General features: G+C 49.4%; 1 protein-coding gene across 3 annotated transcripts in view; it reads right to left on the reverse strand.

Annotated features, from left to right (window-relative positions):
• Positions 1–12,352: 12,352 nt before the first annotated feature.
• Positions 12,353–24,690, reverse strand: part of GPN1 (GPN-loop GTPase 1) — an 83,237-nt gene continuing 70,899 nt past the window's right edge. For all 3 annotated transcript variants that reach the window (XM_075126236.1, XM_048846196.2, XM_048846190.2), the window contains one exon: positions 12,353–15,048. In XM_075126236.1, coding sequence (XP_074982337.1) covers positions 14,840–15,048 — 209 coding nt within the window. In that variant the 3' untranslated portion in view covers positions 12,353–14,839. The remainder of the gene's footprint in view (positions 15,049–24,690) is intronic.

The following is a 24,690-nucleotide window of genomic DNA, read 5'->3' on the forward strand; positions in this document are numbered from 1 at the left end:
CACATTGAGGGAGAGAGGGAATTTTTATGAGCTTGCACTGTGCAGATCTTTCTATACAGCTCAAGACAGTATTATTTTGTGTTTACTCTCCAAAAGGGGTGTGAATGTGAGTACTGGGTGAATCCTGTCACACAGAGCTGACTTCAGTCTGTGTCTGCAGCTCGGTGTGGCCCTACCCACATATGTGTGCTGCAAGAGGCCAGAGAGCCTAATTCAGCAAAACAGGGAGAGGGAATCCAGCCTGGAGGAGCAGGAGGGGCTCAGTGAAACTCCAGTACATCAGGTGGCATCCCAGAAGGGCAGTCCAACCTGTCACAGCAGATTCTGGTTACAGGAACCAAATATATCAAACCCAGCTCTTCTGCAGAATCTTCAGATGTGGAATATATCTCATAGGTAGGAGCTCAAGGAAACTGCACTGATGAAGTAGAGGTGTTGCCTGTAGGGCATACCAATGGAGTCATCAGCAAGGGGGGTCAGATCCAGACCCCATAGATGCAAAATCATAGTTCTCTCAAAAGCAATGCTGCTGCTTCTCTTTTTCTTATATTTTTCCCTCAGCACCAGATAGAAGAAAGAGAGAGCCTGACAAAATCTGTTTCTAGAGTTGATGGGGAGGAAGCAGCTGGCACCAGGGATGAACTTAGACCATGTCTATACTACCAAGTTATGTCGACACCCAAAAGTCTACATAATAAAAATCGGAATTGGGGGACAGTGATATCAGATACCAAGCTGGAAGGAGGAAGCTTCTGAACTGGGAAGAGAGAGCAGCCAGAGCCTACCTGGATGCAGGAGAGACCTATATGTATTGTGCTGAGGGTTGCTAGGCCTGTGGGCTCAGCGTTTCCTGTGCTGGGTTCAGATGCTAAATAAAACCTTCTGTTTTACGCTGGCTGAGAGTCACTCCGGTCTAGAGATCAGGGTGGCATTATTCCTTCTGGGAGTGGAGGCCCCAGGGGTCCAGTGTGAGTGGACTTCATAGGGGTGCGGGGAGAGACAGGCATGCTGAAGGCTCAGAGACGGCTGGTTCCAGAAGGCGGATGGGCCTATGGCTTAACCCCTGAGAGAGTGGACCCATGAGAAGGGCTGTTGCACTGAAGGGGGTTCCTCCCAGGGACCGTACAGAGCCGAGAGAGAGCACAAATCCTGTGAGTCCGTGACAACTTGGTAGCAGAAGATGGTTGGTGGATGCACCCTGTAGACAGTTGGCTGCGAGCACAGGGGCTCTGCAGTGAGTGGGTGCCAGCAATAAGACAAGGGAATTAAAGGAACCAGTGAGGAAATGGCCTATAACTAGCTCCCTAAAAGGGATATTGCACATCTGTGCAGGGACGGATGGCTAGGCATTGGAACGCTCACCAAGGAGCAGCTGATTGCCTGGCTGGTAGAGAGTGACCAGTCTGAGGAGCAAGTTACAGATCCCAGCAGGGCTTCTGGGATGCCCGGAGAGCCTGGGAGTAGCCAAGGGTGCAGTCAGCATAGCAGCCAGGAGTCTATCAGACCTGATTCCCTGGTCAGCAGGGGGGTTGCCCAATCGGGTTTCTCCCCAGAGGAGCTGTGGAGACTGGAGCTGTAGAGGAGAGCGAAGGAGATGGAACTGGAGGAGTGGAGGCTGGTGGACAGAGAGAACGAGAGTACCATGCAGAACAGCAAAAGCAGGAACTGGAATTGGAGGAGAGGTGGGCCAAGAGGGCCTGCTGGGGAGCGGAGGAGGGTAAAGTGGAGAAGGACCCTGAGATGCCAGTTCTACAGGGAATCTGGACACCAAGTTGTTGCCCCAGTTTAAGGGGATGGGGGAGATATTGATGCCTACCTCACAGCCTTTGAGAAAGCTTGTGATTTGAACCAGATTGACCTCGTGGACAGGCTCCGCTGTCTAATCCCCATGCTGGGTCCCAAGGCCACAGAGGCGTTCAGCCAAATGTATGGTTTTGAGACTGGGGCCTATGAACTCTTCAAACAGGCTTTGCTGCTAAAGTTTCAGTTGACCCTTGAGGCATACAGGAAACGATTCCAAGGTTACGCAAGACTGCAGGTGTCACTTACACGGAGGTCACCAACCTGCTGGGGGAATCTCTCTGCAAGTGGGAAAAGGGTGCAGGGGCCACTACCGCAGAGAGCATGTATAACCTGGTGGGCACTGGAGCAGCTGTATGACAACTGCCCTCCAAAATGTAAGATGTGGTTAGTGGAGAGGAAGCCTAAAGATCTGTGCAGTGCAGGTAAACTGGCAGATGAGTTTGTGGACAGCAGATCAGGGACAGGAGGGAGAACCCCATCGGGGACTCAGAAGGAGAGTCACCCACAGACCCCTCAAAGGAGGGATTCCAGTGTTGCCGCACCCAGTGCCAGAGGCGAACAGCAGCAAGGTTCGTTGCCCGGTGTGCATCACCCAATAATCACAACAGGGTGGAGAAGCAGAAAAGTTTATTTGCAGCTGCAAACAAGGTACAGGGAGAATAGAATCTCAAATCCTGCACACCGAACAGGAAGTTACACAGGCTTTTATACATCCTTTCTTCAGCATACCTATCCAATAGCAAGCTGCCCTAAGTATCCATATAGCCAGCCAATCCAGTTACCAGCTAGCTCCCTTGTTCTCTGTACCGTCTGTTAAACCATACATAAAGCTGCTTTATTCAGCATTGTTCTTCCATATCTGCCCTGTTTGGCCTTGTTTAGTTTCAGGCAGTCTGACTCTGCAACATATTGTTGCAGATCCTCAGCATATCTGCTGTGAGTGCCTCCAAGCCGGGGGGGGGGGGGGAGGGAAGGGGGCAAGGACACTTGGGCCTAGTGCGAGGGGGCTTCATCGACACTCGTGGTCTTCCATCCCCTCGAGTTACCTAGCGGCCATGCCCCAGTGTCCCCAACAACTACTCCCTCCTTTGAGAACACTCAGCCTTGGCTCTGAGTTTTCTCACTTGGGCTACTTATTTCTTTACAATAGGACTTTGCATAAGCACTTTGTGATAGCCCTGAAGAGAGTGACTTATTAACTTTTACAAAAGGGTTCTGACACATGATGCTGCACAGCATAATACCAGTAATACAAGCAATACAGGAAAAAGAAGTTTCAATAACAGGCTAAATAAACCACCAAGCCAAGATGACAAACCCCAGCCTGAAAACAAGGTTTGTAACCAATCACTCTTGGTGGCAGTACAGGCAACCTGTGCTCCGGCTCGAGCATGGGCCTCAGCCTGTACCACCTTTTCATAGATCTCATAACTGCTATCATTTACATATACACAACATTGGGGCCCGACGAGGGCACAAACCCCTCCTTGGGATGCCAAGAGATAGTCCAAAGCCAGCCTGTTTTGGAGGGAAAAGGTCCTGAGCTGCTGTACCTCTTTATTTAATGTTTTTACTGCCGACCCTAAATCACTAACCGAGTCCTCTAACTCTAAGGCCACTTTCTCAAGTACCATTTGCAGCCTTACAGTATAGCGGCCTTTGCATGCCATGGCTGGCCCGGTAAACAGTGGCGTTATTCCCAGTACAGAGCACCCTACAAGCTTCTCGGTTGTGAGGGGATTCTTTATATTGCCCTCCAATGCCGCAGTCAGTCGCCGCAGGGTCTTTTCTCGTGACTCAATAGAGGTGTCTCGGGCATTTCTAATCTTTCCTTTGGGCAGTGTGGCAGTTATTGACAGATGAGGAACTCCATGAGCTATATAACAGCTACCTGTCCAGTTGGCTGGCAGCACCTTGTAAGCCTTTCGGCCACATACGAAATAGTGACCCTGTAGGGCCCAATAAGGACTGTTTCTAAAGGGGATTCCTGGGGTATTTAAGGCTGCTTTGGCTGCTTTTCCAAACAGTTCATATGCCCCTAAAGGGGCATCCCAGCCTCCTGATTGGGTACAAGTGGGGGCCTTTCTAATTGTACCGTTCAAATTACACTCGCCATAGGTACCACTACAAACCCACCATTGGCTTGCTACATTGGAGATATTAACTGGACGGCAAGTTATATTTCCAAACCCTTCTTTTTTGGTAAGATTATTCGTAAGAGTTTCCCTAAAAGGGGAGGAACCATTACACCCACACTGCTGGCCTCCCCTTTTGGCCTTTATCCAATACCCATCAGCCCATTGTGTAATAACACAGGAGCTTTTTCCCACAGGACGCCCATAGTGATCAGATTGGCTTTGGGTAAAACATAACACTCCTTCGGTGAGTACTGCAACTGAATACTCCTGGTCCTGATAGGTGGCCTGCTGTAAAGAGGTCTTGTTCCAGAATGGCGAGTCTGTTCGTTCCTGCTCTTTGATGGCAGCTAATTCTGCTAGGGTCAGGGGCAGCATGTCAAGGGGCATTCCCGTTTTGGGGGACAGTGGAGTTGGAGCCCATACCCAGCAATCAGTCTGGTTTGTTAAATTAGCAACATGGTGCGCAAGCGAAACAAAGGAGTTATGCTCCCAATATGCACAGTTTGGAAATAACAATACAGAGAATAACAATGTTACCCAATTAATTATCACCAGAGTCTTCCCAACCCAGGGTCTCCAGTACCTGGGTGGGCCCATTTTGGCGTGCCTGCTATTTGTGTCTTTTAAACAGTAGCTTTAGCCCGAGATCGTTACTAGATGAAGAGTCAGCAGGTTGGACGGTCCACTGTTCTGCTGACGAGGGGGCAGGTACTGCCTTCAGACGAGAGTGATGGATCCAGTTCTTGTGTCCCTAGACCTTTGCTGCTGTTTGGGAGATCAGCAGGACGGTATAGGGTCCTTTCCACTTTTCCTGGAGAGGCTCGTCCTTCCAGGTATGAACAAGCACGGAGTCACCGGCTGTAAGGAGTGGACGGGAGAGTCCAAGGGGAGAGGCTGGGAATCCTTGGTATACCTGTGAAGAGACAAGAGAACAGCAGACAGGGAACACATATACTGAGACAAAAAACCATTACCCAACTCCCATTCCCCTGACAGAACCGGGGTGCCATTCATAGGCCATGCCCTTCCAAACATAATTTCAAAGGGACTAAGCCCTAATCTACCCTTTGGGAGAACGCGGATACGGAGTAGGATGAGGGGCAAAGCATCAGGCCATCGCAGTGAGGCTTCTTGGCACACTTTTGAGAGATGCCGTTTAAGGGTCTGATTGGTACGCTCCACTACCCCACTGGCTTGCAGTCTCCAGGGCGTATGGAGTTTTCAGGGGATCTGTAAGGCATTTGAGATGCTTTGAATGATTTTTGACGTGAAGTGTGTCCTGTTGTCAGATTCCATCCACTGGGGGAGTCCAAAGCGAGGAATGATCTCCTTAACAAACGTGAGGGCCACTGTTCTGGCAGTGCAATTATGGCATGGGAAGGCTTCTGGCCATCCGCTGAATCGATCCACTATGACAAGGAGATATTTGAACCCTTGGGTCCGGGGAAACCAGTAAAGTCTATTTGCCACCACTCGTCCAGGGCCCGGAGTGGGTTCTAGGGCAGTTGGTGGCACAGGATGTCCCCGTCGGGGGTTATTCTTTTGGCAGACTAAGCAGTCCGCTTATACTTGGGCAGCCAGGGGTCGGAGTCCGGAAGTGATAAAGTATGGAAAGTCATGGATGGTTATAAACTGTTCAGGAAGGACAGGCAGGGCAGAAAAGGTGGGGGAGTAGCACTGTATGTAAGGGAGCAGTATGACTGCTCAGAGCTCCAGTATGAAACTGCAGAAAAACCTGAGAGTCTCTGGATTAAGTTTAGAAGTGCGAGCAACAAGAGTGATGTCGTGGTGGGAGTCTGCTATAGACCACCGGACCAGGGGGATGAGGTAGATGAGGCTTTCTTCCGGCAGCTCACGGAAGCTACTAGATCGCATGCCCTGATTCTCATGGGTGACTTTAATTTTCCTGATATCTGCTGGGAGAGCAATACAGCGGTGCATAGACAATCCAAGAAGTTTTTGGAAAGCGTAGGGGACAATTTCCTGGCGCAAGTGCTAGAGGAGCCAACTAGAGGGGGCGCTTTTCTTGACCTGCTGCTCACAAACCGGGTAGAATTAGTGGGGGAAGCAAAAGTGGATGGGAATCTGGGAGGCAGTGACCATGAGTTGGTTGAGTTCAGGATCCTGACACAGGGAAGAAAGGTAAGCAGCACGATACGGACCCTGGACTTCAGGAAAGCAGACTTCGACTCCCTCAGGGAACAGATGGCCAGGATCCCCTGGGGGACTAACTTGAAGGGGAAAGGAGTCCAGGAGAGCTGGCTGTATTTCAAGGAATCCCTATAGAGGTTACAGGGACAAACCATCCCGATGAGTCGAAAGAATAGTAAATATGGCAGGCGACCAGCTTGGCTTAATGGTGAAATCCTAGCGGATCTTAAACATAAAAAAGAAGCTTACAAGAAGTGGAAGGTTGGACATATGACCAGGGAAGAGTATAAAAATATTGATCGGACATGTAGGAATGATATCAGGAGGGCCAAATCGCACCTGGAGCTGCAGCTAGCGAGAGATGTCAAGAGTAACAAGAAGGGTTTCTTCAGGTATGTTGGCAACAAGAAGAAAGCTAAGGAAAGTGTGGGCCCCTTACTGAATGAGGGAGGCAACCTAGTGACAGAGGATGTGGAAAAAGCTAATGTACTCAATGCTTTTTTTGCCTCTGTTTTCACTAACAAGGTCAGCTCCCAGACTGCTGCGCTGGGCATCACAAAATGGGGAAGAGATGGCCAGCCCTCTGTGGAGATAGAGGTGGTTAGGGACTATTTAGAAAAGCTGGACGTGCACAAGTCCATGGGGCCGGACGAGTTGCATCCGAGAGTGCTGAAGGAATTGGCGGCTGTGATTGCAGAGCCATTGGCCATTATCTTTGAAAACTCGTGGCGAACCGGGGAAGTCCCGGATGACTGGAAAAAGGCTAATGTAGTGCCAATCTTTAAAAAAGGGAAGAAGGAGGATCCTGGGAACTACAGGCCAGTCAGCCTCACCTCAGTCCCTGGAAAAATCATGGAGCAGGTCCTCAAAGAATCAATCCTGAAGCACTTGAATGAGAGGAAAGTGATCAGGAACAGCCAGCATGGATTCACCAAGGGAAGGTCATGCCTGACTAATCTAATCGCCTTTTATAATGAGATTACTGGTTCTGTGGATGAAGGGAAAGCAGTGGATGTATTGTTTCTTGACTTTAGTAAAGCTTTTGACATGGTCTCCCACAGTGTTCTTGTCAGCAAGTTAAGGAAGTATGGGCTGGATGAATGCACTATAAGGTGGGTAGAAAGCTGGCTAGATTGTCGGGCTCAACGGGTAGTGATCAATGGCTCCATGTCTAGTTGGCAGCCGGTATCAAGTGGAGTGCCCCAAGGGTCAGTCCTGGGGCCGGTTTTGTTCAATATCTTCATAAATGATCTGGAGGATGGTATGGATTGCACTCTCAGCAAATTTGCGGATGATACTAAACTAGGAGGAGTGGTAGATACGCTGGAGGGGAGGGATAGGATACAGAAGGACCTAGACAAATTGGAGGATTGGGCCAAAAGAAATCTGATGAGGTTCAATAAGGATAAGTGCAGGGTCCTGCACTTAGGACGGAAGAACCCAATGCACAGCTACAGACTAGGGACTGAATGGCTAGGCAGCAGTTCTGCGGAAAAGGACCTAGGGGTGACAGTGGACGAGAAGCTGGATATGAGTCAGCAGTGTGCCCTTGTTGCCAAGAAGGCCAATGGCATTTTGGGATGTATAAGTAGGGGCATAGCGAGCAGATCGAGGGACGTGATCGTTCCCCTCTATTCGACATTGGTGAGGCCTCATCTGGAGTACTGTGTCCAGTTTTGGGCCCCACACTACAAGAAGGATGTGGATAAATTGGAGAGAGTCCAGCGAAGGGCAACAAAAATGATTAGGGGTCTAGAACACATGACTTATGAGGAGAGGCTGAGGGAGCTGGGATTGTTTAGCCTGCAGAAGAGAAGAATGAGGGGGGATTTGATAGCTGCTTTCAACTACCTGAAAGGGGGTTCCAAAGAGGATGGCTCTAGACTGTTCTCAATGGTATCAGATGACAGAACGAGGAGTAATGGTCTCAAGTTGCAGTGGGGGAGGTTTAGATTGGATATTAGGAAAAACTTTTTCACTAAGAGGGTGGTGAAACACTGGAATGCGTTACCTAGGGAGGTGGTAGAATCTCCTTCCTTAGAGGTTTTTAAGGTCAGGCTTGACAAAGCCCTGGCTGGGATGATTTAACTGGGAATTGGTCCTGCTTCGAGCGGGGGGTTGGACTAAATGACCTTCTGGGGTCCCTTCCAACCCTGATATTCTATGATTCTATTTTCCCATTAGTTGGATAAGTCTTCAATGCCAGCATGAGTGTTTTGATGTAGTTTCTGCAGCACCGGCCGGATCAGGCCCTTTGGTAGGAGGTCCTTCCCTTCCGGGGAATGGAGCCATCCCTCCTTTTCCCGGAGACCGAGTTTGTCAGTTAGCTGTCTCTCCTCCCCAGAGTACTGAGGGGTTGGAAGCTCCCCTCCTGATGGGATAAGGGCATGCATATGGGCGTTCTCAGTCTGAGGGGATGTCAGGGTGGCAGCATGCTTAGCCTCTCTATCTGCCCAGGCGTTACCTCTGGCCACATCTTGATCCTTCTTTTGATGGGCTTTACAGTGTACCACCGCCACTTCCGAGGGAAGTTGTACGGCTTCTAGGAGCCGGAGGATTTGGGGCCCGTACTTGACTGGGGAGCCTTGGGCTGTCAGCATTCCCCTTTGCTTCCATAGGCCAGCATGAGCATGCAGCACACCAAAAGCATATTTTGAATCAGTAAAAATATTGACCCACTTTCCTTTTGATAGTTCAAGTGCACGGGTCAGGGCTATTAGTTCGGCAAGCTGGGCAGAGGTCCCAGCAGGCAAACCTTCAGCTTCCACAGTGTCATGGAGGGTCACAACAGCATAACCCGCCCTCCTTTGCCCATCTATTACGGTACTGCTACCATCAGTGTACCACTCATAATCTGTATTTGGGAGGGGTACATCCTTTAAATCCGGACGGCTGGAGTACTGGGCATCTATGATCTCTAAACAGTCATGTTCCTGTTCCTCTGTTTCTGGCAAGAGGGTGGCTGGATTAAGGGAGGGGCAAGGCTGTAAGGTGACTTCAGAGTTCTCTAACAGCTTAGCCTGATACCGAGCAATCCAAGCCTGGGTGAGCCAGAGCCCTTCCTTTGCATCCAATAAGGCTCGGACCATATGGGGAGTATAGATTTGCATAACCCCTCCCAATGTTAGCTTCTCGGCTTCCTCAAGAACTAGGGCAGTAGCTGCGACCGCCCGTAAACATGCAGGCCAACCCTTTGCAACCTCATCCAGTTGCTTAGAAAAATAAGCCACAGGACGTCTCCATGCTCCTAACAGCTGTGTGAGAATCACAGAATCATAGAATATCAGGGTTGGAAGGGACCTCAGGAGGTCATCTAGTCCAACCACCTGCTCAAAGCAGGACCAATCCCCAATTAAATCATCCCAGCCAGGGCTTTGTCAAGCCTGACCTTAAAAACTTCTAAGGAAGGAGATTCTACCACATAGAATCATAGAATCATAGAATATAAGGGTTGGAAGGGACCCCAGAAGGTCATCTAGTCCAACCCCCTGCTCAAAGCAGGACCAATTCCCAGTTAAATCATCCCAGCCAGGGCTTTGTCAAGCCTGACCTTAAAAACCTCTAAGGAAGGAGATTCTACCACCTCCCTAGGTAACGCATTCCAGTGTTTCACCACCCTCCTAGTGAAAAAGTTTTTCCTAATATCCAATCTAAACCTCCCCCACTGCAACTTGAGACCATTACTCCTTGTCCTGTCATCTGCATCTTTCAGATTGAGGACTGAAAAATGGGTATACTGTCCCCCTATAGAAGCCAATAAGGTATACGGGTTAGGGACAAGAGGGTGCAGAGTCTTAACCCGTTCATTGACTGCCCTTAGGTCCTGTACCAGCCGATACGTGCCATCAGGCTTCCGTACGGGTAGAATGGGAGTGTTCCAGGCTGACTGACATTCCCGGAGAATACCATACATTAGGAATCGATCTATAGTTTCCTGTAAACCTTCTCTGGCTTCCCTCTTGATTGGATACTGTTTTACTTGCACTGGGCCTTTCCCTGGTATGAGCTGAATAGTAATGGGGGTCTGGTGGGTGGACTTTCCTGGGATCCCTGATGCCCACACTAGGGGGTACACCTGGTCTTCTCACGGGCTCCATTCTGGGGTTTGCATGGCTGAGGGCTCAACTGCAAGGGTCATGATCCATGCATTCTCAGGGGGTAAGGTAAGGGTTATTTCGTCCTCAGTAAAATGCAGGGTGGCACTGAAGCGACAAAGCAGATCCCATCCCAGCAGAGGTGTTGGACACTCAGGGAGGTATACCAGCTTGTGGGATATAGTCCTGTTTCCCAAAGCGCATTCCGCTGGGGCATACACTGGGCACTTGGTGTCCCTGCCTGTGGCTCCCACCACGGTAAGGGAATCTGCTACTGGCAACTGAAGGGGTCGATTTACGGCAGTTTGTGCAGCTCCAGAGTCCACTAAAAAATCTATTTCTGAGCTTCCCATCCGCATCTTTACTTGGGGTTCCGGGGGTAGGGTGGTCCGCCTCCCCTGACACCCCTATTCCTGCTCCACCATCGCCATCATAGAGGCACCCCCCTTTTCTTTCCTCTTTGGGCACTCATTTTTCCAGTGTCCCTCTTGTTGACACAAGGCACACTGGTTGCGACCCAATCGTCTCTCCTGCGAGCCCGGACGTTTGCGTCCACGGCTCCTTCCTCCCTGGCCACTTCCCTTAGTGCTGGCCTGTACCGCTGTTACCATCAGTCTCACTTGCTTTCTCTCCTTCTCTGTCTCTCTCAGACGGTAAGCTCGGTTTGCAGTCTCTAAGATTTGTGCCATGGTCATGCCCATTAAATCCTCCTTTTTTTGTAACTTTCTCTTAATATCAGGGGCTGCTCTGCTCGTAAAAATTCCCTTAATGATTGACTCAGTTGCCTGATCATCGGGGTCTGCATTAGTGTTCTCTCGAATCATGTCCTGAATACGCTGTAGAAAGGCCCCTGGGCTTTCTTTTAAATCCTGCATTACTTCATATGGCTTTGCCCAATTATTATGTCGGACAGCCAAGTGACGGAGTCCATACAAAAGCAACTCCTTATAGGAGGTAAGGCGGGTCATATCCCCAGGATTATTTGGATCCCACCTGGGGTCTGCTCGGGGGACTTGTGCATCCGGGTCAGGGACATTAATACGATCCCGGTCGTACCGTCTCTGCGCCTCCTCCCTTGTCTTGGACACAACCTGTTGTCTTTCAACCTCAGACAACAAGGTTCGCTGGAGGATGTTACAATCATCCCAGTCCGGCTTGTGGCTGCTAAGACATCCCTCAAAAACTGAAATAAACCTGCTTGGTTTGGTGGAAAACTCTCCTGCCTGTGCTTTGAAAGCAGCCAAATCCACAGGGTTAAAGGGCACATGAGTATAAACCTGCATAGTCGTGGCCGGACGCCTGTCCGATCCAGACCGGGCGACTTTAGTTTCGGTGATTAAGGGGTATAAGCCAACCATTGGGGACTTACAAGGTGTGGGTGTAGGGGCCGAAGGGGACACCGGCTCTGCCATTACAGTGGGGGTGGGGGTCTGGGGACTAACATTAGCTGCTACTGAACCAGTCAGAGTCAGATTACAACGCTGTAAAATATCTGGTCGAGTACATAAAGCCAAAAACGAATGCGCATACATATGTTCATTCCATTTCCTTGTTCTCTGAGAGAACAGGAGTAACTGGAGGATCGTGTTGTAATTAATTGACCCTCCTGGTGGCCACCTGGTCACTCCTGGTCCTCTAGTTGATATTGAGGCCAGTCAACTGTACAGAAACGTTTTAATTGACTCTTAGTCATCAGATCCGCACCAAATACCTTCCAGTTTGCTAGAATGCATTCTAGGGGCGTACACTGTGCCCTAACCCCCGAGCTCTGTCCCTGTCCCATACCTACAGGGTAACTCTGGGCGTCCCCAGGTTCCAACAGAGCATACAATCCAGATTTCAAAAGGTTCCTACCTTATCCAAGGGACCGGTTCCTCACCATCGCCCACAGCTGCTTCTCCACTATATGAGTGCATTGCACTGTTGTGCCCTCCGGGGTCAATCAAATCGCGTCTCCTCCGAGGCCCCCAATGAACTCACCAGTGCGTGCTGGGTGTCGGTTCTCGCCGCAATCCTTGACCTCCAGGAGGGGTCCGGGCAAGGCTAAATAGCAGCCTCGTTGCCCTCACCCAGAGACGCCAAAAGCTGTTGCCGGCACCCAATGCCAGAAGCGAACAACAGCAAGGTTCATTGCCTGGTATGTATCACCCAATAATCACAACGGGGTGGAGAAGCAGAAAAGTTTATTTGCAGCTGCAAACAAGGTACAGGGAGAATAGAATCTCAAATCCTGCACACCGAGCAGGAAGTTACACAGGCTTTTATACATCCTTTCTTCAGCATACTTATCCAATAGCAAGCTGCCCTAAGTATCCATATAGCCAGCCAATCCAGTTACCAGCTAGCTCCCTTGTTCTCTGTACCATCTGTTAAACCATACATAAAGCTGCTTTATTCAGCATTGTTCTTCCATATCTGCCCTGTTTGGCCTTGTTTAGTTTCAGGCAGTCTGACTCTGCAACATATTGTTGCAGATCCTCAGCATAACTGCTGCGAGTGCTTCCAGGTGGGGGGGGCCAAGGGCACTTGAGCCTAGTGCAAGGGGGCTTCATCGACACTCATGGTCTTCCATCCCCTCGAGTTACCTAGTGGCCATGCCCCAGTGTCCCCAACACCAGGAAGTACATCTCAGGGGTGCTCATGAATGCTGGGGTGGGCCAACCCCCTCATGGGACTTGAGGGACCTGAAATGTAATTACTGTGGCCAAAAAGGATACAAAGTGGCGCAATGCCTGAAGATGAAGGAAATGGTGGCCAAGCAGAACCCTCGGAGTGTCAACAAGGTGGAAGCCCACCCACAGGGAGCAGCACCAGTCCAGGGGCCATGGTCGATGTGGTAGGACCAGGGGGAAGGGAGGGTCAGGCCAGGTCAGCTGGGGAAGGCAGGGGCTCCAGCCCCAGAGCGCCTGCACTCAATTCACTGGGTGAGCATGGGACAGACCCCTGGGGACAATGCCACATCATCCCTATTGAGGTGAGGGGAAGGAGTGTCCAGGGGTTCTGGGACACAGGTGCGGAGGTGACACTGGCCTGGCTGGAGATGGTGAACCCAGAGCAGCTAGTGCCCAATGCATACCTGACCGAGGGGGGGTGTTCGGGCCCCCCATCAATGTGCCTGTAGAGAGGATACATCTGAAATGGGGGCTAAGGAGGTGCTCTAAAGAGGTCAGGGTGCATGTTCAGCTACCCATGGAGGTGCTAATGGGTAATGACTTGGAGGACTGGTTGGATGGCCCTCAGCTCCCTGGTCCTTACCCAGAGCCAGAGCCAGCAAGGAACACCCAGTCCCAGTCTGACAGCATGGAACCTCCCAATGGAAGGGGGCTAGGGGAGCGAAGCACCGAAGGTAGAGCCTGAACCTCTGTCCCAAAGTGGGGAAACTGCACATCCTTGTCCAACCAGAGCTGTGCCCTAAACCCAGCAGCTGAATTCCAGACAGAGCTACAGGAGGACCCCTCCTTAGAGAAGCTGAGGGCCCTTGCTGGCCACAGTGGTGCAGGACCCCTGGGGAGGACCACCACTAGAGATTCTGGTGGGAGAAGGGATTCCTGTACCAGAAATGGGCTGGTATGGGGCACACTGAACTTTGGAAAGTCAGGAAGCAGCTGGTGGTTCCCCAGACTGTTCCCCACACACTGTTGTACTTGGCCCATGATATTCCCTTTTTTGGGGCATCAGGGAATCTGGCGCACAAGGCAGAGGCTGCTGCAGAACTTTTACTGGCCTGGGGTCTTTGGCGCAGTCCAACAGTATTGCAGTGAACTTGGGAGACAATGATATCGGATACCCAGCTGGACGGAGGGGGCTTCTGGACTTGGGGGAGAGAGCAGCCAGAGCCCACTTGGATGCAGGAGAGACCTAGATGTACTGTGCTGTGGGATGCTAGGCCCGAGGGCCCAGAGAGTTTCTTGTGCTGGGTTCAGATGCTCAATAAAACCTGTTTTATGCTGGCTGAAAGTCACTCCGGTCTAGAGATCAGGGTTGCATTATTCCCTCTGGAAGCGGAGGCTCCAGGGGTCCAGAGCGAGTGGACTCCCTGGAGGGGCCCCTCGGCGAGAGATAGGTGTGCTGAGAGGTGCGATTCCAGAAGGCGGAGGGGCCTATGGCTTAACCCCCAAGAGAGAGTGGACCTCTGAGAAGGGCTGCCACACTGAAAGGGGTTCCTTCCAGGGATCGTACAGAGCCAAGAGAGAGCACGAGTCCTGTGAGTCTATGACACAATGGTGACATTTGGTGCCTTATATTCCAGTAAGAAAATGATTAAAATGCCTGTGCATGTATTGGCAGTGCCTGCAATCGCAATGTGTAGGAAAAAAAATAAAAATGATTTACCATTATAAAACTTTGTGTTTCTTGCACAAGAAACAGTGCACAGAAACACAAAGATGCTTGGTAGTAAAGGAGTAACTAGTGAAGGGCAGACTTTCATAACTGTGTGTAGGTCTAGCTATCATTGTGAAAGTTGTAGGACGGGGTGGAACGAAGGAGAAACTGAGAAGTCCCGGAAAGTGGAAAGGACGGTGTGGGCAGAGTTTGGGGGAGGAGGGGCAATGGAACAGTTTGGAATGTACTGCAGTGGAGGTAGAGCACGGATCTGCTCGGTCTGCAGCATTAAGAACATCAGGATCTACCTTTGCTCCTCCATTACTTTAATCATCCACTCAGTTGCATCATTAACAAACACGTGATTCTCTTTTCTATCCTGCCATTCAGCTTCCCAGCACTCCTTGCGTTCCCTTTTTTTTTTTCATTGGTGCACTGCAGTACCTCCCAGAACATTTCTTTGCTGCATCTTGGATGCTTTCTTATCTGGTGGAGACGCTCGACCAGGGTGCCTGAAAGTTTCCTGAAGGTGTTCGCATCTGGTGAAGCACAGGAGACAATGCACAGAAGCGGGATTGTTAAATTCATGCACAGTATAGAAACATTTCAGTTAAATACACCTTTTGCAACATTGCAATCACTTTCTCACGGACCCTAGCCAGGCACACATCTCTGTGAACACCCAAAACATGGTAAGTGTTGGCCTGTGCGTGGGAGGGCACGCACAGGGCACTCCACATGGGGAAAAGAGCACACACTCTTTGCAAGGGTCATGGTGAAGCATTCTAGCATCCCACATGTTAGGATATAGATATTCAGACCTGTCGGTAAAGGCCTGTACTCGAAGAATTTAGGTGTATTCTTATCACTTGGCTAGTTAGAAGTATAAAAGAAAGAATCAAAATCACTGTCTGCCAGCGTAAGGTCCTTCTCTTACTGTGACAGTCTGAGGCCCTGTTCTTAGATTAAGGCCTTTGGCTAAGCAACAGGCAGCCATAAACGGGGAAGTGACCGGTCGCATCCTCACATTCCAAACTAGGCACATTGAAAGAAGGTGCTATTGGGCTGTTAGGAATACAATCCTGTCCTGAAAAAAGAAAAGGAGTACTTGTGGCACCTTAGAGACTAACCAGTTTATTTGAGCATAAGCTTTTGTGAGCTACAGCTCACTTCATCGGATGCATCGGAAACTGGAATCATGCTTGCTGGAAGTTCACCCCAATAAACATCGAATTGTTTGCACCTTTGGACTTCGGGTATTGTTGCTCTCTGTTCATGCGAGAAGGAGCAGGGAAGTAAGTGGGTGAAGGAATAAGCCCCCAACACCACACTTTTCCACAGACGGGGCATTCTAGCAGATATCTCACTGCTAAGGGTAAGCAGGAAAATGAGAGTACATCTACTCCATGCTTGTGGCTTCTGCCCTGCTCCGTATGCTGCTCCCTGATGTGCCGCTTTGGTCCCTGCACAAATGATTGCCTAATGGCACAGGAAAGTTTCCTACAATGGGGGAAGGAACAAAGATGCTCTGTCATGGAACCTTTGGCAAAGGATTGCAGAGTACCTCCAGGAAACTTTCCTGGAGATCTCTCTGGAGTATTCCCGTGAGATGTCAGCATGCATCAACACCCTATTCTGCTGTACCGATTAGGTACGCAGGGAAATGTCCAGCTCACAGAAACACAGCCAGCCTTGTACATGTCTATACCCTGAACCCAGCTCTGCACTACACAAGCCACGGCCATTTACCAGGCATCTCATCTCCTCAGAGAGCAACTGCTGAGACTGGCTAGGCACCTCTGGAGTGGAGAACAGTTCCTGGCTACCTGCCCCACCGGGAGCTGCACATCCTTGTCTAACTCCACCTCTTCACCAATAACTTCGTCCTCTGGGTTAGATCCTCTTTCCGCCGCCTCCGTGCCCTCCGAAGTATCTACGGGGCTCTTGGCGGTGGAGGTGGGGTCATCACCGAGGATACTGTCCAGCTCCTTATAGAACCAGCAGGTGTTAGGTGAAGCACCCGAACAATGGTTTGTGTCCCTCGCCTTATGGTTCACCTCGCCTCAGCTCCTTTATGTTCGCTCTGCACTGCAGCGTGTCCCGATCATAGCCCTTTTCGCACAAGCCACAAGAAATCTGCCCGTAGGTATCTCAATCCCTATGGCTCAAGACCAGCTGGGACTGCACAGCCTCCTCTCCCCATATACTGATCAGATCCAACAGCTCCACAGTGGTCCAACGGGAGAGCGTTTAATGTGATAACCCACCATGGTCATCTGGGAAGATGCGATGAGACCTCTCCACACCAAGCCATTAGGAAATTGAATGTAAAAAATTCCTGGGGCTTCTAAGGGGGAAGGGCAGATATTTGGTTACCTGGCTGCAGGGCAGTGGAGTTCAAACAGCTGACCAGAGAGGTTAGGATGGACATTGTGGGACACCTCCTGGAGGCCAATTAAAGCAATGAAATCAGGCGTGGTCTCTACACTGGCACTTTGTCGAGAAAAACATAGAGGAAAAAGATGCAAGTCTCTTGTCGGGGTGGATGTATTTAGTCGCCAAAACCAGACATTTTTCCTGACAAAAGTCGTATCGCAGTGTGTACGCACTCACTGTTTGGTCAAAAAAGGCAGTTTTTGGCGACAAAACTTGGTAGCGTAGACAAGGCCTCAGAGATAGCACCAGAGATGTAGGTGACTGGAACTCTGGAGCTGCCCATGGTGCTGAGGTTGTAGCCAGCACCAAGATGTCAGCACTCAAGTGTATCACTAACTTTTGGGGTTCAACTATCAAATGGAAGCTCTTAGAAGACATAGGCACTGCAGTCTTGTCACCAGGTAGTAGCCAAGGAGTTCTTTGGCACCAGCTGGAAATAGGATGGAGCTGGGGCCAAAGTCTTTGGCAGCTCAGACCTTGCATGCCAGAGCACACACTTAGTTCATGAGCCCCTCCAGGCTTCTGCTTTCCTACCATAACCAAATCCTTCCTTTGCACTGCTAATGGTGCCAAGGTAATTTTATGGAGCCCAGGAGGATTTTGGAGCTGACAAAAACTGCCTTGAGCCATGCATAGTGCTCCAGCTTGTAGCTGCCAAGGGTTCTTCCTACTTCTTTCTTAGCCCTGGTCTACACTACGAGTTTAGGTCGAATTTAGCAGCATTTGATTTAACCCTGCATCCGTCCACACGACCAAGCCTGTTTTGTCGACTTAAAGGGCTCTTAAAATTGATTTCTGTACTCCTCCCTGGTGAGGGGAGTAGCGCTAAAATTGACCTTGCTGGGTCAAATTTGGGGTAGTGTGGACGCAATTCGATGGTATTTGCCTCCAAGAGCTATCCCAGAGTGCTCCATTTTGACGCTCTGGACAGCACTCTCAACTTCAATGCACTGGCCAGGTACACAGGAAAAGCCCCAGGAACTTTTGAATTTCATTTCCTGTTTGACCAGCATGGTGAGCTGATCAGCACAGGTGACCATGGAGTCCCAGAATAGCAAACGAGCTCCAGCATGGACCTAATGGGAGACACTGGATCTGATTGCTGTACGGGGAGAAGAATCCGTGCAGGCAGAACTCCAAAAAGACAAAATGCCAATATATTTGCCAAAATCTCCAAGGGCATGATGGACAGAGGCTACAACAGGGACACAGCAGTGCCGCGTGAAAGTTAAGGAGCTGAGGCAAGCCTACCAAAAAACAAAGGATGCAAACAGTTGCTCCGGGTCAGAGCCCCATACATGCCGCTTCTATGATGAGCTGCATGCAATTCTAGGGAGCGCCCCTACCCCACCACTGTCCATGGACACTTGCAAGGGGGTAGTCTCTCACAACAGGGATGAGGATTTTGTGGAGGAGAAGGAGGTTGAGGATAGCACACAGCAGGCAAGCGGAGAATCTCTTCTCCCTGGCAGCCAGGAACTGTTCATCACCCTGGAGCCAATACCCTCCCAAGGTGGGCTCCCGGACCATGAAACCGGAGAAGGCACCTCTGGTGAGTGTACCTTTGTAAATATAATACAGGGTTAAAAAGCAAGCACGTTTAATGATTAATTTGCCCTGAAGACTTGAGATGCATTCACGGCCAGTATAGCTACTGGAAAAGTCTGTTAACGTGTCTGGGGATGGAGCGGGAATCCTCCAGGGACATCTCCATGAAGCTCTCCTGGAGGTTCTCTAAAAGCCTTTGCAGAAGATTTCTGGGGAGATCAGCCTTATTCCATCCTCCATGGTAGGACACTTACCACGCCAAGCCAGTAGCAAGTAGTCTGGAATCATTGCAGAACAAAGCATTGCAGTGAATGGGCCTGGGCTTTGGTGGCATTCAAGCAACATCTGTTCTTTTTCTCTTTGTGTTAGCCTCAGGAGAGTGATATCATTCATCGTCACCTGGTTCAAATATGGGAAATTTGTTTAAGGGGACATTCAGAGGTGCCCGTTCCTGCAGGGCTGTTTGCCTTTGGCTGAAAAGAAATCATCCCTGCTGTTAGCCATGTAGTGGGGGAGGCCCGTTCATGCTGAGCTGTTTGCGTTTGGCTGACAGAGATCTTCCCTAATACTAGCCATGTGGTGCAGGTGTGTGGGGGGTATGTGTGAAGCGATCATCCCAGAGAATTAGGTGTGTGTGGGGGGGTTGGATTGTGCTGCACATTCATCCTAAAATCGCAGCCCCTCCTTTTAAATGGCCAACCCAATGGGCTTTGCTTGGTATGGGAAAGAAGGGCACTGCTGTTTCCATTCCCACATGTTATGAAGGTTGAAGAAGTTGAAACCCTTTTCCTTACCATGGCCGCCTGGAAGCCGAATTCTGTTGCCCAGCCGAGCATGTGTGATGTCTCACACCAAACCAGCAGGCACTCAATATAAAAGGCAAAATGTGACCTTGTACCAATAGCTCGTGCTATGTAATGTGAATCACTTGATCAGTGTGAAATAGTCTTCCCTTTGTTCTCTAAAATGTATCTTTTAAAATACTACTCTCCCTTTTTTTCTTCTGCAACTGCAAATGTTTCTATACTCCCCCATCATCTCCATCCCAGAGGCTAGTGCAGATTAGAAGGTGAAAAAAATGCACTTGCGATGAAATGTTCTCAGAGCTCACGCAGTCCTCCCGCACTGAAAGAGCTCAGCAGAATGCATGGAGGCAAACAATGGCAGAGACCAGGAAAGCATTAAATGAACATGATGAGAGGAGGCAGGATGCAATGCTGAATAATGGGGGAGCAAACTGACATGTTCAGGCATCTGATGGAGCTGCAGGAAAGGCAGCAGGAGCACAGACCACCTCTGCAGCCCCTGTATAACTGCCTGCTCTCCTCCCCAAGTTCCATATCCTCCTCACCCAGACACCCAAGAACGCAGGGGGGTGGGGAAGGGGGCGGCTACCGGCACCCAGCCACTCCACCCCAGAGGATTGCCCAAGCAACAGAAGGCTGGCATTCAATAATTTTTGAACCGTAGTGTGGCCTTGTCCTTCCCTCCTCCCCTCACTCACCCCTCCCGGGCTACCTTGAGAGTTTTCCCCCATCTGTGTGATGAATTAAGAAAGAATGCATGATTTTGAAACAATGACTTTATTGACTCAGAAAGCGGTGATCAAAGTGGGGAGGGCGGTTGGCTTACAGGGAAGTAGAGTCAACCAAGGGGGCGGGTTTTCATCAAGGAGAAACAAAAAGAACTGTCATACTGTAGCCTGGCCAGTCATGAAACTGGTTTTCAAAGCTTCTCTGATGCACAGGGTGCCCAGCTGTGCTCTTCTAATCGCCCTGGTGTCTGGCTGAATGTAATTGGCTGCCAGGCGATTTGCCTCAACCTCCCACCCCACCATAAACATCTCCCCCTTACTCTCACAGATATTGTGGAGCACACAGCAAGCAGCAATAACAATGGGAATATTGGTTTCACTGAGGTCTAGTCAGTAAACTGTGCCAGCGTGCTTTTAAATGTCCAAATGCATATTCTACCACCATTCAGCACTTGATCAGCCTAGAGTTGAACTGCTCCTGACTACTGTCCAGGATGCCTGTGTATGGCTTCATGAGCTGTGGCATCAAGGGGTAGGCTGGGTCCCCAAGGATAACGATAGGCATTTCAACATCCCCAACAGTAATTTTCTGGTCTGGGAAGTAAGTTCCTTCCTGCAGCTGTTCAAACAGACCAGAGTTCCTGAAGATGCAAGCATCGTGCAGCTTTCCCGGCCATCCCACATTGATGTCGGTGAAACGTCCCTTGTGATCCACCAGTGCTTGCAGCACCATTGAAAAGTACCTCTTGCGGTTTACATACTGGCTGCCAAGGTGGTCCGGTCCCAAGACAGGGATATGCGTTCCATCTATCGCCCCACCACAGTTTGGGAAATGTGCAGGTCATAGTGGATGGCTTTGCTGCAATGGGGTCCCTGAGTCACTATCCTTGATAGGTTTCAGAGTAGCAGCCGTGTTAGTCTGTATTCGCAAGAAGAAAAGGAGTACTTGTGACACCTTAGAGACTAACAAATTTATTAGAGCATAAGCTTTCGTGAGCTACAGCTCACTTCATCGGATGCGTTCAGTGGAAAATACAGTGGGGAGATTTATGTACATAGAGAACATGAAACAATGGGTGTTACCATACACACTGTAATGAGAGTGATCACTTAACTTAAGGTGAGCTATTACCAGCAGGAGAGCGGGGGGGGGGGGGGGGAGGGCGGGACATTTTGTAATGATAATCAAGGTGGGCCATTTCTAGCAGTTGACAAGAACATCTGATAGCAGCAGCTCAGTGACTGTGTTGGCTACTTGGATCACAGCAGCCCCCACAGTAGATTTACCCACTCCAAATTGATTCCCGACTGACCGGAAGCTGTCTGGCGTTGCAAGCTTCCAGAGGGCTATCACCACTCACTTCTCAACTGTGTGGGCTGCTCTCATCTTGGTATTCTTGCGCTTCAGGGCAGGGGAAAGCAAGTCACAAAGCTCCATGAAAGTGCCCTTATGCATGTGAAAATTTCGCAGCCACTGGGAATCATCCCAGACCTGCAACACTATGCGGTCCCACCAGTCTGTGCTTGTTTCCAGGGCCCAGAATTGGCATTCCACGGCATGAACCTGCCCCATTACCACCATGATGTCCAAATTGCCAGGGCCTGTGCTCTGAGAGAAGTCTGTGTCCATGTCCTCATCACTATCGTGATCACGCTGTCATTGCCTCCTCTTGCAGGTTCTGCACATAGTGCAGGATAATGCATGAGGTGTTTGCAATGCTCACAACAGCAGCGGTGAGCTGAGCGGGCTCCATGCTTGCCATGGTATGGCATCTGCAGGACAGCAGAGTTGCAGCAGAAATGGTAGATGATGATGGCTGCCATGAGAATAGATATTTATATAGAACAATGATAGGACCTGGGCCAAAAGAAATCTCATGAGGTTCAACAAGGACAAGTGCAGAGTCCTGCACTTAGGACGGTAGAATCCCATGCACCGCTACAGACTAGGGACCGAATGGCTGGGCAGCAGTTCTGCAGAAAAGGACCTAGGGGTTACAGTGGAAGAGAAGCTGGATATGAGTCAACAGTGTGCCCTTGTTGCCAAGAAGGCCAATGGCATTTTGGGATGTATAAGTAGGGGCACTGCCAGCAGATCGAGGGACGTGATCGTTCCCCTCTATTTGACATTGGTGAGGCCTCATCTGGAGTACTGTGTCCAGTTTTGGGCCTCACACTACAAGAAGGATGTGGAAAAACCGGAAAACATCCAGTAGAGGGCAACAAAAATTATTAGGGGGCAGGAACATGACTTATGAGGAGAGGCTGAGGGAATTGGGATTGTTTAGTCTGCGGAAGAGAAGAATGAGGGGGGATTTGATAGCTGCTTTCAATTGCCTGAAAGGGGGTTCCAAAGAGGATGGATCTAGACTGTCTCAGTGGTAGCAGATGACAGAACGAGGAGTCAAGTTGCAGTGGGGGAGGTTTAGGTTGGATATTAGGAAAAACATTTTTACTAGGAGGGTGGTGAAGCACTGTAATGTATTTACTAGGGAGGTGGTGGAATCTCCTTCCTTAGAAGTTTTTAAGGTCAGGCTTGACAAAGCCCTGGCTGGGATGATGTAGTTGGGGATTGGTCCTGCTTTGAGCAGGGGGTTGGACTAGATGGCCTCCTGAGGTCCCTTCCAACCCCGATATTCTATGATTCTATGACCTGCGAGGTGGATTCATGGCACCAGGAGAGCAGAGTTGCAGCGGAAACGGTGGAGGACGACAGTTAGCACTGCACACATTTCCCGAGGAAGAACACAAGTACCTGGGAGCACATGACAGACAACATGGAGAAATTTGCTATTGAGACAAGAGCAGCAGAGCAGAGATGCAGCGGAAGCTGTGGATGATGACAATGGTTAGCAGTCCTACTGCACCATCTGCTGACAGCAGTATGGCGTCTGCACGGAAAAAAGACATGAAATGATTGTCTGCTGTCGCTTTTATGGAAGGAAAGGCAACTGATGACATGTACCCAAAACCACCCGTGACAATGTTTTTGCCCCATCAAGCATTGGGAGCTCAAGCCAGAATTCCAATGGGCAGCGGAGACTGCAGGAACTGTGGGATAGCTACCCACAGTGCAACGCTCCGAAAGTTGACGCTTGCCACAGTACTGTGGATGCACTCCACCAACTTAATGCGCTTAGTGTAGACATACCCAATTGACTGTATAAAATCGATTTCTAAAAATCCACTTCTATAAGATCGACCTAATTTCGTAGTGTAGACATACCCCTAGTTACCGCTTCAATACAAAGGCCTGAATTGTTGCCAGGTCCAAGAGAAACTATCAGAATTTGCATGGTTCAGGAGGTGGTGAAAAATCTGTTTCCCTGAGAGGCAGTAGTTGCATGAATGAAGGGTTTATAATCTCTTTTTCAGGTCTGCCATGACTGGCACCAACTTGACTAAACTGCAGTAAACACTGAGGTAAAACATAATTCTTTATTCAGTTCTATTGTTTTGAGGTAAATGTGAGACACCTAACCTAACATTCTTATCTCCATTCAAAAAAGAAACACAAAGGTGTTCAGGTTAAAGCTGCCTGAAAAAGTCAGATCATTACAACAGCAAGGTTACTCACACATCTATAGCCAATGGCAGCCAAAGGAGCTGACATCAGTGGAGCTCCGCCTTTTTTATTTAACTCCTGCTCCAAAACACAATGCCCAAAGGGCATGACTTTCCAAAAGGTTCCAGATCACCATGACACAGCACAGGCACCTTGAATCCTACCAGTGGGAATACATAAGAGGCATCTGATGATGAAGGGGCAGTATGTGACATCATCTTTCTCGTAGAGACATTTTTGAGTTACTGTATGGATAAAAAGAAAAGGAGAACTTGTGGCACCTTAGAGACTAACCAATTTATTTGAGCATAAGCTTTCATGAGCTACAGCTCACTTCATCAGATGCATTCACGAAAGCTTATGCTCAAATAAATTGGTTAGTCTCTAAGGTGCCACAAGTCCTCCTGTTCTTTTTGCAAATACAGATTAACACGGCTGCTACTCTGAAACCTGTATGGATAAAAGCTGTCTGCTGCAGAGGAGGGCTGTCTACCTCCAGGTAGCAGCTTTGTGGTAGGAGCAGACAAATGCAATTACTAGTCTAAATCTCAGTAAAAATACAGTAGAACCTCAGTTACAAAGACCTCGAATGGAGGTTGTTCATTACTCTGGAATGTTCGTAACTCTGAACAAGGCGTTATCGTGGTTCTTTCAAAAGTTTACAACTGAACATTGACTTAATACCGCTTTGAAACTTTACTATGCAGAAGAAAAATGCTGCTTTTAAACATCTTAATTTAAATAAAACAAGCACAGAAACAGTTTACTTATCCTGTCAAATGTTTGTTTAAACTTTCCTTTTTTAAAGTAGTTTATGTTTAGCACAGTGCTGTAATGTATTTGCAGTTTTTTGGTCTCTGCTGCTGCCGCCTGATTGTGTATTTCTGGTTCCAAATGAGGTGTGTGATTGACTGGTCAGTTCGCAACTCAGAGGTTCTACTGTACATTTAGTGGATACAAGTGGGGAAAAGAAGCTTTGAGTTGCGAGTTGGACATGTCACTTGTGGAGGTGACTAAATTTTCAGAAGGGCAAAGAAGAAATGGTTACCTACCTTTCGTAACTGTTATTCTTTGAGATGTGTTGCTCATGTCCATTCC

This window comes from Caretta caretta, chromosome 3 (assembly GCF_965140235.1).
Source record: "Caretta caretta isolate rCarCar2 chromosome 3, rCarCar1.hap1, whole genome shotgun sequence".
In the NCBI taxonomy this organism is placed as follows: Eukaryota; Metazoa; Chordata; order Testudines; family Cheloniidae; genus Caretta; species Caretta caretta.